This window comes from Schistocerca gregaria, chromosome 1 (genome assembly GCF_023897955.1).
Source record: "Schistocerca gregaria isolate iqSchGreg1 chromosome 1, iqSchGreg1.2, whole genome shotgun sequence".
Lineage (NCBI taxonomy): Eukaryota > Metazoa > Arthropoda > Insecta > Orthoptera > Acrididae > Schistocerca > Schistocerca gregaria.
In genome coordinates this window covers 692,508,288-692,524,766 of record NC_064920.1, presented here as the reverse complement: position 1 = coordinate 692,524,766, position 16,479 = coordinate 692,508,288, and the positions used below count along the sequence as shown (strand labels likewise).

At 40.9% G+C, this 16,479-nt stretch overlaps 1 protein-coding gene across 13 annotated transcripts in view; it reads left to right on the top strand.

Annotated features, from left to right (window-relative positions):
- LOC126364697 (E3 ubiquitin-protein ligase RAD18-like) overlaps positions 1-16,479 on the top strand; it is a 118,355-nt gene that overhangs the window by 31,444 nt on the left and 70,432 nt on the right. For 12 of the 13 annotated variants that reach the window (XM_050008088.1, XM_050008087.1, XM_050008086.1 and 9 more), the window contains one exon: positions 5,903-6,515. In XM_050008088.1, the coding sequence (XP_049864045.1) occupies positions 5,903-6,515 (613 nt within the window). Of the gene's footprint in view, positions 1-5,564; positions 5,659-5,902; positions 6,516-16,479 lie in introns of those variants that run through there. The other variant, XM_050008089.1, reaches the window with a different exon arrangement.

Sequence of the window (16,479 nt, the reverse complement as noted above, 5' to 3'; positions counted from 1 at the left end):
GGTAAGGAGTCATTCCAATCCCGGGAGCGGAAAGACTTCCCTTAGGGGAAAAAAAGGACAGGTGTACACTCGCACGCACACACACACACACACACACACACACACACACATATCCATCCGCACATACACAGACACAAGCAGACATATTTAAAGGCAAAGAGTTAAGGGCAGAGATGTCAGTCGAGGCGGAAGTACAGAGGCAAAGAAGTTGTTGAAAGACAGGTGAGGTATGAGCGGCGGCAACTTGAAATTAGCGGAGGTTGAGGCCTGGCGGATATCGAGAAGAGAGGATATACTGAAGGGCGAGTTCCCATCTCCGGAGTTCGGATAGGTTGGTGTTGGTGGGAAGTATCCAGATAACTCGGACGGTATAACACTGTGCCAAGATGTGCTGGCCGTGTTACACCGTCCGAGTTATCTGGATACTTCCCACCAACACCAACCTATCCGAACTCCGGAGATGGGAACTCGCCCTTCAGTATATCCTCTCTTCTCGATATCCGTCAGGCCTCAACCTCCGCTAATTTCAAGTTGCCGCCGCTCATACCTCACCTGTCTTTCAACAACTTCTTTGCCTCTGTACTTCCGCCTCGACTGACATCTCTGCCCTTAACTCTTTGCCTTTAAATATGTCTGCTTGTGTCTGTGTATGTGCGGATGGATATGTGTGTGTGTGTGCGAGTGTACACCTGTCCCTTTTTTCCCCTAAGGGAAGTCTTTCCGCTCCCGGGATTGGAATGACTCCTTACCCTCTCCCTTAAAACCCACATCCTTTCATTTTTCCCTCTCCTTCCCTCTTTCCTGACGAAGCAACTGCCAGTTGCGAAAGCTCGTAATTCTGTGTATGTGTTTGTGTGTTTTGTTCATGTGCCTGTCTGCCGGCGCTTTCCTGCTTGGTAAGTCTTGGAATCTTTGTTTTTAATATATTTTTCCCATGTGGAAGTTTCTTTCTGTTTTATTTACATTGTCATTAATTTGAACCCAACAATTATATATATATATATATATATATATATATATATATATATATATATATAAACACGTTGAATTAAACCAAAACCATCACAGCATCGAAGTGGTTAAACTATAAGCATAAAAGTGGACATTTTCTTTGTGACATACTTTGTCACCATTGCTGTTATTGTTTCATACTTTTCTTATGTGGCAGGTTTCAAATGCTCACCTCCGTTAAAGCTTTATTTTACGCTTGATGAGAGAAACGTTAAAAGCTTATTGGAAGTCGGCTCAGTCAGTTTCTATACACTGTGTAAAATATAAGTTTGAAAGAAAGCAGAGGTGCTACCGTTTCACTTCATGCCCTCTATCACTGCTGCCAATCTTTTATGACCTGTTGTGCGAAGTATATACACGAGTAGTGTGTGTAATTGTTGCAACTGTTATCATGTCAGAGTTGAACACGAAAGTCTTTAAAATGTGCTGTCACAAAACTCCTGTTCTATTTCCATGTGACGTCTCTGTCATTGTACATCATCTGCATTTCACAAAATTCTTTCAACCCTATCTGCACTCCCATCACTGAACACCATCTCCCCCACTCCAGACATACAGTAGAAGAGCTCATTTTACGAATGTTAGTGGGTTGTGGTGGCTGCACTGGCCACTGGGTGACTTAACAGTTTGCCAACCAATAAGAGTTCACTAGGCGGAAATGGGTGACATTCCCTCTATTATGACTGAGCATATTCAGTATTTGAATTTAAAAGTTTGGTGATTGATATTGTTGCTGAGTACAGTTTATCAGAAATACATGCAAAAAGATGAGACTTACTTGTATGTGGCACAAGAAAAGGTGGTGGCTGGGCCCCTTCGTCACATATTGGCTCGGTCTGGAACACTTCGCATCAACTGTTTTGTTTTTCCATTACTACTGCAATGTAGCTGTAGTTGTACCATAATTGTAAATTGAAGCTAAATGTTGCAAGTTGTGTTGGCAACACCGATTGTGGATTACGTCAGCATTTCCTCTCATCAGCCCTCTCTGCAACTGTGTAAAATGTTTCCCTAATTTCGCCACCACCTGTGGTGCAAACCATCTGTCTTTTGAGCCACTTATAACTTGTTCAGTCACATCAAATGTCAATAGGAAGATAAAGGGACGAATTCAAGTGAGACGTCGAGTAAGAACTTAGAATAGAGGTAAATCTTACTAGCAAGAAATGTAAAACCAGGGAAATTTTAGCATTAATCATATGGGTTTTTCACATGGGGTTTGAATTTATGGTGTAGAATCACAAAAAACGTAAAATTGGAGAATGTAAAATTGAAGTTCCATTGAATTTATAGTGATCTACTTACTCAATTTTACCAGAAATAAAAAAGAAAATATTACATCTCTTCAGAAACCAGCAAAAAAGGAACTGTCATAACTCCTTTAAAATCCTATCCCAGAAGTTAGAGCTTCTTGGTGTGCATCAAGGCACTACAGATCAATACATAGATCAGTCAACAGCAAGCCATTTAATTATATCAGAAGCATTCACAAATAGCACTATGAGATTCATTTCGATGTTGAAAATGCTTTAAACTGCTCAGAACAGTACCATCCAGTGTCCCATGTTCATTGCTTGAGGGACTTTACTATTTTAATGTACTAATAGTGAACTTTTTTAATGCTTTTGGCTGATTTGAAGAATATAAATCTGTTGTGGACATTAGTAACGAAGTGGTCAGGTGCACTAATTTGATTTTTTGTGAGTTAACCAAATATGTCAGTTGTGTAGTTTTAGGTCAGTAGTTTTGTTGTCTTATACAATCTTAATGAGCTGAAGTACCTGCTTGTTCCCTCTAAGTAGACAGAGCCTTTTTTTTTAATGTTCTATATTTCATTGTTCATCATGCGTAACAGCACTTGTTCCTTAGTATAGCATTCTTATTGAAAATGCTGTAATCCTACCCATGGCAGTGGTAGGCAAGGCAGTATTCACATTGGCGATATAGTATTCATTTTCCTATACAGGCCTGTCCCAGAGGGAAGACCTTATTCATTCTCCTAAACACTTACATTTCCAGATATTCTCAAAAAGCTGCCAATATGTCTTCATTAGTCTTTATCATGGTAATATCGCTTAAGAGGAAATACTTTGTATTGTTTGTATAGTGCCTGTATTTGTATTCAGTAAGGTTGTCAATAACTACACTTCTGAGCTTTCTTAAATTTCCACCATCAGAATTAGCAACTTAGGCACCCTAGGCACAAAGAAAAAGTAATGATCATGAAACACAGGCTAGATGAAGGCCATTAAAATGATTGACACTAGATGATCAACGAAAGAAGAAACTACAAAAATTTTCAGGGAAAGACAGCAATACAGCAGTGTGTGTACTGAGGAATGAAATAAAGATGAAATGCAAGGAAGCCAAGGTGAAATTGCTGCAGGAAAAATGTGAAGAAATCAGGAGAGAAATAGTCATCAGAAGGACTGTTTCAGCGCATAGAAAAGTTAAAACAACCTTCAGTGAAACTGAAAGCCAGGGCACCAGCATTAAGAGTACAATGGGAATTCTACCACTAAGTGCAGAGGAGAGAGCAGATAGCTGGAAAGAGTATATTGAAGGCCTCTATGAGAGAGAGAACTGTCTGGTAACAATATAGAATCAGCCAATATGACCTTGTTGCACTTGTATGGTGAATGGCTGAAAACAAGGGGAAACTACATCCATAACTTTTCCAAGGGCATTCAGCTCTACTCTATTTTTGAAGAAATATACCATGAGATTAAAGAAATTGTTCAGAATGTTAAGGGAGACAAAAAAATAATTTTGATGGGGGATGTGGAATACAATAGTAGGAAAAGGCAGGGAAGGAGAAAGGATGCTGTGCATATTCAATGCACAATTTATCAAATATAGACCTAATGGAGCTCAAGTAAATTGAAATAGAGGCTACTTTCTGAGCTCTGCGTAGGAATCATTTACGGTACATAATGCTTTGAGCAAACTCGTGTTGAGGCATTGCTGCACGGAGTGGCCGCACGGTTAGAGGCACTATGTCACGGATTGTGAGGCCCCCTCTGCCGGAGGTTCAAGTCCTCCCTCGGGCATGGCTGATCTTAGCATAAGTTAGTTTAAGTAGTGTGTAAGTCTAGGGACCAATGACCTCAGCAGTTTGGTGCCTTGGGAATTCACATACATTTGAGCATTTTTGTTGAGGCATTTGGCGGTGAAATGAGCAAATATTCATAATTTCTTCCAGTCTATTCACTGTACTTGCACACTGGAAGGAACAGCCCATCCTTCACCAGTAATTATAAAAGAAGAATGTGTTTATTACAGAGTCTCTTGATCTGAAGACAATAATAAGCAACTTACTTAAAGTCTCAAAACTTTGGCAAATCTCACTCAGCTGTAAATCAGAGTTAAACTTGTAACAGCTAGATAACAATATACTTATACAATAACTTTTATGGGAATGGTCTGACTAAAAGTTTTTGCCATGATGTGAACACACAACTGATATACAGTCTTTGTGCAATGGTGAATGCCCTTGAGATGGGATGGGAAAGTTTTTTGCCAAGCAGTCACCATTCTAAGATGGCCCTTAGGCACTGTTGTATCTCTTGACAGATTACACATATGGGCTCTGAGCACACATTTTCTTGTGTCGAGTCGAAGATAGGAGAAAGTGGTTATGACTGTTGAAGGCGTGCGGCAAAATGATAATTTGAGATGGTATAGAGCTTAGCATATATCAACAAACTAAACATTACTCAAGATTATATGAATGATTTTAGAGAGGAATGTTCTTGGCGAATGTGTGCGCTTCTTTTACTGGAAAAAAAGGGTGTTACACACCACCAGTTAATATTAGATTGATGAGATGAAAGATCTATGGTGGACAATCAGATGTATGGGCATGGTCATACCAAATTTCACAAAGTGCTGGGAGAGAAACCCTCACAGTTCTGGGCACATCGTCACTGTTCCAGATGTGAGGCTCTTGCGACTACTGTTTAGAGGTCATGCAGTTCTACGATTGTCAGTGTAAGTTAAAGTCATAACTAGTAATTGGTCACTCCCATGCAGCTCCGACTGCAGCTATGCATGCAATATAACTGCCACTTTTATGCAGTGCTCGCTACATGGACTTGCTGTCTGCAGAATCCCACTCACAGTCATGAGTTGCTGTCACTAGCACACTTTGCATAGTACCTGGCAGTAACAGTTGGTTTGCCTCAAAGTAATATCTAAAATCCAAGGCAGTGATCTTGCCATGCTTATTGACACAATGAGCATACTTTTTTTTTCTTTTTCTTGATTGTAGCATTTAAGGGGAAAGTATTAATTGTTTTCGAATAAGTGCCTTTGAAGGTAACTGCAGCCAGTCAAGTTGTGATACAGTACAAAATATTTTGTGGGAATAAGAGAAATTGTAATGCACTGTATTTGTATTTCTGTAGCTGGCGCATTTATTCCTTATATTTGTTATTAACTGCAAAAATGTATTCACATGCATTAAATATTATAAATGTTAATTAGTTTGGCAAGTCTACAACTGATCGGTCTTTATCTGTTCCACCTTTTAGAATTTTCAACAATTATCTCTCTTTCCTTAGGCCTTAAATGATAGTACCTTACCTTTGAAAGCTCCTGGCATTGCTTCTTCTGTTACATCTTTACTTAAATCCATTGTTATGCAAGGTAAGTTGCTCATTTATCACTAACATAGTTCATCTTTTCATTTGCCTCTGTAGTTTCCTGACTGTCCTGGTCATGTCATACCATCAGGTTTCCTAGACATCAGTGTTTCATCCCTTAGTTACTGATACAATATGTTTTGCATTGAAACTTCATGGCATTCTGGAAATGTTTTGGATTATTTGTTATTTTTGCAGAAATTATTTTACAATAGAACAATTGCCCACATGTGTGCATTCTGTTCCAGATTGTTCATTATGCATCAGAAAATCTCTTGGGTACAGAACAGAATGTCCAACATGTATGAAGGAAACATTCGAGTCTCATCTTCGAAGCAATAGAATATTGGATGACATTGTCACTTTGTATGTTGGGTTTAAAGGTACACTCTTGCCAATGCTGCTACATAAGCATAACAGATTGACACTGAATGAAGCGCCATTTAGTTCAGCAGACGCTGCAGATGATAAGCCTGCAAATACTAAGCAGCAAATAAAATGTATTCCAAGTGAGCGGGAAGCAACAATAATATCTGAAGAGAAACGTAACTGTGAACTGTTTAACAGAGAAATTATATCAAACCCAACTGTGAAAGAAATATCAGATAATGACCTAAGAAATGTTGTAACTCCACAAAAAATCATCTTTCCCTCTCAGCTGGCTGTAGGGAGACCATCAACTTCAAAATCATCCATTAAAATACCAGCCATGTTTACCAGCCCCAAGAAAAGTGTACAAAATATAGAGCCAGCCTTAAAAAAAGTTACTTGTCCAGTATGCAATGTTGACATCCCAGAAAAGAATATAAATTTCCATTTGGATAACTGCTTGAAGCGAGAAGAAGACCAAGTGAAGATCAGGTAATGATTTCTTTCATAAATACAATTTTATTGTTGCATGTCCTCAAAACTCGTTAAGGAGAACTTGGATTATTTAGCAAGAATTTTTCTGCTGTTGTTTCCCAGGAAAACAATTTGAGATTTAGTAACATTATTATTATTATTATTATTATTATTATTATTATTATTATTATTTATTGTTGTTATTTATTGACTTGCTCATTTTTACATGTTATGATGTAATGATAAATGACTTGAACAAGTTATCACAAAATATGGTATCAGAGAAACAAACTGTTCTCCAGATGTTCATTGCAGCTGCCTTCTGTAGTTTCCACCAGAATGAGTCCTGTAGACTACACACAGTCCATTTTGCAATAAAGTTGGTTTATATATTATTACTAGAGGGTAAATTCATAAGTCGCTGAAAACTGTACTGACTACTGTAAGTGATTCGAAGCTGTTGTGGATGGGTATGTTGGGAGGGCTGCAGAGAGTTGTGTACCAGAGATCAAAGGTGTCTCAAGTACTATCCTCATCTGCAGATACTGTCTCTCCTACAGGGAATATGGGACCCATCATCACTCATCCACTTGACTGTGAGTGGTATGTCAATTGTAGGTTTAGGCATCCTGTATAAGGAAGACAGGGATCAGGGAGAACACAGGATGTTGCATCCATCTCCACCTACCCACCTATCTCCACCTACCCAACAAGTTCAAGGTGCTGTCTTCCACTGAAACTGAGCCAGTGAGACTTCACCTCCCTTGTTGGGAAACTTTTGTCTCGTGTCGAGGGGTAGCAAAAGCAAATGGGTAGGAGTCTATTAATCATCGGCAGTTCAAATATATGGCACAATGGCAGCAAGAGATAGGAAAGAACAGCAGGTGCACTCAGTTTGTATGCCTGTGAGCCTCATTCAGCATGTTAATGAGGCTCTTCCAGCAGCCATCGAGGAATCAGTGTGCAACCAACTGATTGTGGCATATCGGAGAAGGTTGAAAACATCAGACTTGGTCTTGGAATTTCAGTGAAGCTCACAGTCTGCAGTACTGTTCCGAAGACAGATCATGGTCCCTCATTCTGAGTCAAGTGGAGGGCTTGAACCAGAGACTATGAAAGTTCTCTGAGAGGCTAGGCAGTGACTTCCAAGACTGAGGCATTGGATTGAGAGTTCTAGGGTCTCTCTAAGTGGTCAATAGTGCTCTACACATCAGAGGCAGCTACCCAGGTAGCTGCCTTCTGTGTATGGAGAACACAAAGTTTTTTTAAGATTAGACGACTCTCCATTCGATCCAGATAACTATAGCTTTAGGAAACCCAGAAGTATTAGTGTAAGATCTGGAGAAATGCCTCCTACAGGTGATAATATTAAAATCATATTGGGTAACTACTGAAGCATTCACAATGAAGTACTGTCATTTGAAGCATTCAAAAAAAGCATTGAAGCTCACATAATACTACGTACAGAAAGATGGTGAAAACTTTCTAAGCTGACAGTAGTGAGATATTTGGGGAAAATTTAAGGGTGTGCTGAAAGGATAGTGAAATGGATATGGTGTTTTGTCACAGTAGACAGGAAACTCAAATCCACCAAGATGGAAATTGAAACTACATGCAAGATCGTGTGACCATAAAATTATAATTGGATCCTCCTATTGACCACCAGACTTACCTCCTAATGTAACTGAAACATTTGAGAAAACTTCAGTTCAGTGGAAGTGACAAGTAATCCTGTGAAACATTACTAAATATCTTTTCGGTAAATTACCTGGAATAGATATTCCAAACCTCACCCATGATTGAAATTACTAGATCTAATGGCAACAAATAGACTGGTCCTCTTTGAGGACATCCACACCGGAAATGGTACAGTGGCCATGAGGCTGTCATAGCAGCAGTGAATGCCTAAGTAAAAAGGGCACTAAAATGAGTAGAAATATTTATATGATCAGCAAAGGAGCAATAGTGTCATACCTTCGTGAGCAACTTGAATCCTTCAGCTCAGCTCAGGAGCTTGTAGAACTTTGGTGTAAGATTAAAAGAATATTTGACTATGCACTGGATAGATATGTACCCAGCAGAACAGTTCATGATGGGAGGGACCCTCCATAGATATAAAACAAAGCATAGGGCTATAGACAGACAGAAGCTGAATGAAAAACAGCTGGCTGTAGAGAGTGCAATGTGTGAAGCCTTCTGTGACTACCATAGCAGTTGTCGAAAGATCTAAATGAATTCTGGTCTTGTGTAAAGGCTGTTAGTGACACCATGGATAATGCCCAGTCACTTATGGACAAGACACAAAATACGTATCTCTTGTTTTCATATGTTTCTTTATAAACAAAAACGCAGAAGTACTGCGCCAGTTTAATCCTCATACCACTGCAAATGAGTGAAATAGATATTAGTGTTACAGGGGTTAAGAAACAGTGAAATTGTTAAAATAGAACAAAGCCTCAGGGCCTGATGGAAAATCAGTCAGATTCTGTATCCAATTTGCAGCTGAGTTAGCCCCTCTTTTAACTATAATCTATTGTAGATCCCCTAAACAAAAATGTGGTATCAATTGGAAAGCAACACAAGTCACACATGTACACAAGAAGGGTAGAAGAAACAATCCACATAACTACCATCCAGATCCTAGACATCCGTGTGCTGTAAAATCTTAGAACATGTTCCGAGCTCAAATATAATGAGGTATCTCAAATACAATAACCTCGTCTATGCCAGCCAGAATGAATTTCAAAAATATTGAGCATGTAAAACGCAACTCAGACTTTTCTCACATGATGTTCTGGAAGCCATTTATCAAATTCTAAAAAGCGTTTGACACAATATTACATGATCATCGACAATTGTAGAATAACATTTGGGTGTACCCAAGGGAAGTGTGTTGGGTCTCTTGCTGTTTGTGTTGTATATTAATGACCTTCCAGAAGAAATTAGTAATAACCTCAGATTTTTTGCAGATTATGCAGGTATCTTCAATGAAGTAATCTGTATTAAGCCACAAAAGGTCTTGATAATATTTCAGAGTCGTCAAAGATTGCCAACTAACTTTAAATGCTCAGAAATATAAAACTGTGCACTTCACAGAAAAAACGGCAACCTATGAATATAATATACGCAGGTCACAGTTGAAATTGGTAAACTCATACAAATATCTGGGTGTAACACTTAGTAAAGATGTTAAGTGGAAAGATAACATAAGATCAGTTGTGGATAAAGCAGGTAGAACACTTACGTTTATTGGCAGAATACTAGGGAAACACAAATAGTCTACAAAGGAGATATTGCTCAAGTGTATTGCATCCATACCATATAGGTATGGAACCATGGACCATGAACCATGGACCTTGGGTCCTGCTGGTGGGGAGGCTTGCGTGTCTCTGTGATGCAGATAGCCGTACCGTAGGTGCAGCCACAATGGAGGGGTATCTGTTGAGAGGCCAGACAAACGTGTGGTTCCTGAAGAGGGGCAGCAGCCTTTTCAGTAGTTGCAAGGGCAACCGCCTGGATTGACTGATCTGGCCTTGTAACAATAACCAAAACGGCCTTGCTGTGCTGGTACTGCGAACGGCTGAAAGCAAGGGAAAAGTACGGCCGTAATTTTTCCCGAGGACATGCAGCTTTACTGTATGATTAAATGATGATGGTGTCCTCTTGGATAAAATATTCCGGAGGTAAAATAGTCCCCCATTCGTATCTCCGGGCGGGGACTACTCAAGAGGATGTCGTTATCAGGAGAAAGAAAACTGATGTTCTACTCTACGGATCGGAGTGGGGAATGTCAGGTCCCTTAATCGGGCAGGTAGGTTAGAAAATTTAAAAAGGGAAATGGATAGGTTAAAGTTAGATATAGTGGGAATTAGTGAAGTTCGGTGGCAGGAGGAATAAGACTTTTGGTCAGGTGACTACAGGGTTACAAATGCAAAATCAAATAGGGGTAATGCAGGAGTTTGTTTAATAGTGAATAGGAAAATAGGAATGCGGGTAAGCTACTACAAACAGCATAGTGAACGCATTATTGTGGCCAAGATAAATACGAAGCCCACACCTACTACAGTAGTACAAGTTTATATGCCAACTAGCTCTGCAGATGACGAAGAAATTGAAGAAATGTATGATGAAATAAAAGAAATTATTCAGATAGTGAAGGGAGATGAAAATTTAATAGTCATGAGTGACTGGAATTCGAGTGTAGGAAAAGGCAGAGAAGGAAATGTAGTAGGTGGATATGGATTGGGGCTAAGAAATTAAAGAGGAAGCCGCTTGGTAGAATTTTGTACAGAGCACACTTAATCATAGCTAACACTTGGTTCAAGAAACATAAAAGAAGGTTGTACACATGGAAGAACCCTGGAGATACTAAAAGGTATCAGATAGATTATATAATGGTAAGACAGAGATTTAGGAACCAGGTTTTAAGTTGTAAGACATTTCCAGGGGCAGATGTGGACTCTGACCACAATCTATTGGTTATGACCTGTAGATTAAAACTGAAGAAACTGCAAAAAGGTGGGAATTTAAGGAGATGGGACCTGGATAAACTGAAAGAACCAGAGGTTGTACAGAGTTTCAGGGAGAGCATAAGTGAACAATTGACAGGAATGGGGGAAAGAAATACAGTAGAAGAAGAATGGGTAGCTTTGAGGGATGAAGTAGTGAAGGCAGCAGAGGATCAAGTAGGTAAAATGATGAGGGCTATTAGAAATCTTTGGGTAACAGAAGAAATATTGAATTTGATTGATGAAAGGAGAAAATATAAAAATGCAATAAATGAAGCAGGAAAAAAGGAATACAAACGTCTCAAAAATGAGATCGATAGGAAGTGCAAAATGGCTAAGCAGGGATGACTAGAGGACAAATGTAAGGATGTAGAGGCTTATCTCACTAGGGGTAAGATAGATACTGCCTACAGGAAAATTAAAGAGACCTTTGGAGATAAGAGAACCACTTGTATGAACATCAAGAGCTCAGATGGAAACCCAGTTCTAAGCAAAGAAGGGAAGGCAGAAAGGTGGAAGGAGTATATAGAGGGTCTATACAAGGGCGATGTACTTGAGGACATTATTATGGAAATGGAAGAGGATGTAGATGAGGATGAAATGGGAGATACGGTTCTGCGTGAAGAGTTTGACAGAGCACTGAAAGACCTGATTCGAAACAAGGTCCCCGGAGTAGACAACATTCCATTAGAACTACTGATGGCCTTGGGAGAGCCAGTCCTGACAAAACTCTACCATCTGGTGAGCAAGATGTATGAAACTGGCGAAATACCCTCAGACTTCAAGAAGAATATAATAATTCCAATCCCAAAGAAAGCAGGTGTTGACAGATGTGAAAATTACCGAACTATCAGTTTAATAAGCCACAGCTGCAAAATACTAACACGAATTCTTTACAGACGTATGGAAAAACTAGTAGAAGCGGACCTTGGGGAGGATCAGTTTGGATTCCGTAGAAATGTTGGAACACGTGAGGCAATACTGACCTTACGACTTATCTTAGAAGAAAGATTAAGGAAAAGCAAACCTACGTTTCTAGCATTTGTAGACTTCGAGAAAGCTTTTGACAATGTTGACTGGAATACTCTTTTTCAAATTCTAAAGGTGGCAGGGGTAAAATACAGGGAACGAAAGGCTATTTACAATTTGTACAGAAACCAGATGGCAGTTATAAGAGTCGAGGGACATGAAAGGGAAGCAGTGGTTGGGAAGGGAGTGAGACAGGGTTGTAGCCTCTCACCGATGTTATTCAATCTGTATATTGAGCAAGCAGTAAAGGAAACAAAAGAAAAATTCGGAGTAGGTATTAAAATTCATGGAGAAGAAATAAAAACTTTGAGGTTCGCCGATGACATTGTAATTCTGTTAGAGACAGCAATGGACTTGGAAGAGCAGCTGAATGGAATGGACAGTGTCTTGAGAGGAGTATATAAGATGAACATCAACAAAAGCAAAACGAGGATAATGGAATGTAGTTGAATTAAGTCGGGTGATGCTGAGGGTATTAGATTAGGAAATGAGACACTTAAAGTAGTAAAGGAGTTTTGCTATTTGGGGAGCAAAATAACTGATGATGGTCGAAGTAGAGAGGATATAAAATATAGATTGGCAATGGCAAGGAAAGCATTTTTGAAGAAGAGAAATTTGTTAACATCGAGTATAGATTTAAGTGTCGGGAAGTCTTTTCTGAAAGTATTTGTATGGAGTGTAGCCATGTATGGAAGTGAAACATGGACGATAAATAGTTTGGACAAGAAGAGAATAGAAGCTTTCGAAATGTGGTGCTACAGAAGAATGCTGAAGATTAGATGGGTAGATCGCATAACTAATGAAGTATTGAATAGAATTGGGGAGAAGAGAAGTTTGTGGCACAACTTGACCAGAAGGAGGGATCGGTTGGTAGGACATGTTTTGAGGCATCAAGGGATCACCAATTTAGTATTGGAGGGCAGCGTGGAGGGTAAAAATCGTAGAGGGAGACCAAGAGATGAATACACCAAGCAGTTTCAGAAGGATGTAGGTTGCAGTAGGTACTGGGAGATGAAGAAGCTTGCACTGGATAGAGTAGCATGGAGAGCTGCATCAAACCAGTCTCAGGACTGAAGACCACAACAACAACCATATAGGACTAACGGGGGATATTGAATGTATACAGAGAAGGGAGCGTGGATGGTCACAGGTTTGTTTGACTTTGTGTGAGTGTGTCATGGAGATGTTAAAAGAACTGAACTGACAGACTCTTGAAGAGAGACTGAAACTATGCTGAGGAATACTACAAAGTTTCAACAACCGGCTTTAAATGACCACTCTAGCAAAATACTACAACCCCCTACTCATTGCCCTCGTAGGGGTTGTGATTAAAAGATTAGTTTAATCACAGCATGCACAGAGGCATTTAAACAATCAATCCCCGTAAGTGAATGGAATGGGAAAAAGCCCTTATAACTCATACAGTGGGACATACTCTCTACTATGCACTTCACACTGGTTCACAGAGTATAGATATAGATGGAAATAGAGGTACTCCTTCTGTTTCCAAATGTATTCTACCTCATCTGCCATCTTCTCATTGTGCATGTGTTTTGTAAATATCGGTTTTGGCATGCTTGGTTGAGAAGGACCAAGTGAATTGGATGGAAGAAAAAGGTTGTGAAGGAATGAGGATAGGGTGTCCTGGTCATGAGTCCAGATCGTGAAGATACTGTCAATGAACATGAATCAGATTAGGGTTTGGAGTTTTGGGAGGCTGGGAAAGTTTCCTGCAGACAGTCCATAAACAGGTTGGCATAGAGGGATGCCACGCAGGAGCCCATGGCTGTGCAACAATTTAGGATTTTTTTGTATACCTTCCTCGCAAAGGAGAACTAGTTGGTGTTAAGATGTAGCTAATTTAAATGGTTCAAATGGCTCTGAGCACTACGGGATTTAACATCTTAGGTCATCAGTCCCCTAGAACTTAGAACTACTTAAACCTAACTAACCTAAGGACATCACACACATCGATGCCCGAGGCAGAATTCGAACCTGCGACCATACTGGTCACGCGGTTCCAGACTGAAGCGCCTAGAACCGCTCGGCCACACCGGCCGGCTGTAGCTAATTAAATCATCATATTGTGGAAATATGGAGTTGCAGAAGTCACAACAAAAAGACTGTCGTAAAGTTAGCTTTCAACCAACAAGGCCTTTGTCAGAAGTAGACAACACACACACACACACACACACACACACACACACACACACACACGACCACAGTCTCTGGCAGCTGGAGTCAGACTGTGAGCAGCAGTGCATTATGGCAGAGGCAACTGGGTGTGGATTAGGAGGAGGCTGGGGTGGGGAGGGGGAGGGATAGCAAAGTGGGGGTGGGGGTCGATAAATTACTGCTAGGAGCATGCTGGGACGAGGTGGAGGCTAGGGCAGCTAGATGCATCAGGAGGTTAGGCAGAGGGCAAGAGAGAGGGGGAGGGTAGTGGAGAAGTAAAAAGACTAGATGTGTTCATGGAGAGGGCTGTGTAGTGCTGGAATGGGAACAAGGAAGGGGTAGATGGGTAAGGACAATGACTAACAAATGTTGAGGCCATTACCTCTCATCATGCCCTGAAATAAGAAATGCCCTTCCTACTATTCTTCTCACTCCTCCCACAGTGGTATTCTGCTGCCCACCGAATCTACATCATCCTCGTCCATCCCTCCACAACTTCTGCTCCCAACACTTTGCCTCATGCCTCATATACGTGTAGTAGACCTAGATGCAAGACCTGTCCCACACATCTTCCCACCACCGCCTACTCCAGTCTGGTCACAAACGTCACCTATCCCTACCTGCAAAAGCAGGCATGTGATCTACAAGCTAAGCTGCAATCACTGTGCTCCATTCTACATGGGCATGACAACCAACAAATTGTCTGTCAGTATGAATGGCCTCTGACCATGTGTGGCCAAGAAACAACTGGACCACCCTGTTGTTGAACAAGCTGCCCCACACATCATTTCAATCACTGCTTCACAGCCTGTGCCATCTGGATCTTTCCCACCAACACCAGCTTTTCTGAATGGTGCAGGTGGGAACTCTCCCTGCAATGTATCCTATGGTCCTGTAACCCTCCTGGCCTCAACCTTTGTTAGACATTGTCCTTACCCTTGTTCCTGTTTCAGCACTACACAGCCCTCTATTCCACCAACACACCCAGTCTTTTTACCTCTCTCCATTCTGGAACCCCACCTCTCTCCCCCACCTTCTACCTAACCTCCCAACTGCACCTAGTTGCCTTACTCTCCACGTCATCCCTCCATGTTCCCAGCAGAACTGTACAGTCCCTTGCCCCTACTCTGCTATCCCTCTCCCTCCCCACCCCAACCTCCTCCTTACTCCCATCGAGTTGCCTCTGCCATAACATGCTGCTGCTTGAAGTCTGGCTCCGGCTGCCAGAGACTGTGGTCATGTGTGTGAGAGTTGTATCTGTGTGTGTGTGTGTGTGTGTGTGTGTGTGTGTGTGTGTTTTGTCTATTTTTGAGAAAGGCCTTGTTGGCCGAAAGCTAACTTTACAACAGTCTTTTTTTTTGTTGTGCCCATCTGTGAGTTAGCATCTTCGTCGTGTGGTGAATAGCACCTATCCTTTTCATTATATTGTTACAGTCCACCCTGGATTTTCCATTGTTTAATTAAATTATCCCCCCCATGAACCATGGACCTTGCCGTTGGTGGGGAGGCTTGCGTGCCTCAGCGATACAGATGGCCGTACCGTAGGTGCAACCACAACGGAGGGGTATCTGTTGAGAGGCCAGACAAACGTGTGGTTCCTGAAGAGGGGCAGCAGCCTTTTCAGTAGTTGCAGGGGCAACAATCTGGATGATTGACTGATCTGGCCTCGCAACATTAACCAAAACGGCCTTGCTGTGCTGGTACTGCGAACGGCTGAAAGCAAGGGGAAACTACAGCCGTAATTTTTCCCGAGGACATGCAGCTTTACTGTATGATTAAATGATGATGGCATCCTCTTGGGTAAAATATTCCGGAGGTAAAATAGTCCCCCATTCGGATCTCCGGGTGGGGACTACTCAGGAGGATGTCGTTATCAGCAGAAAGAAAACTGGCGTTCTACGGATCGGAGCGTGGAATGTCAGATCCCTTAATCTGGCAGGTAGGTTAGAAAATTTAAAAAGGGAAATGGATAGGTTACAGTTAGATATAGTGGGAATTAGTGAAGTTCGGTGGCAGGAGGAACAAGACTTCTGGTCAGGTGACTACAGGGTTATAAACACAAAATCAAATAGGGGTAATGCAGGAGTATGTTTAATAATGAATAGGAAAATAGGAATGCGGGTAAGCTACTACAAACAGCATAGTGAACGCATTATTGTGGCCAAGATAGATTCGAAGCCCACACCTACTACAGTAGTACAAGTTTATATGCCAACTAGCTCTGCAGATGACGAAGAAATTGAAGAAATGTACGATGAAATAAAAGAAAT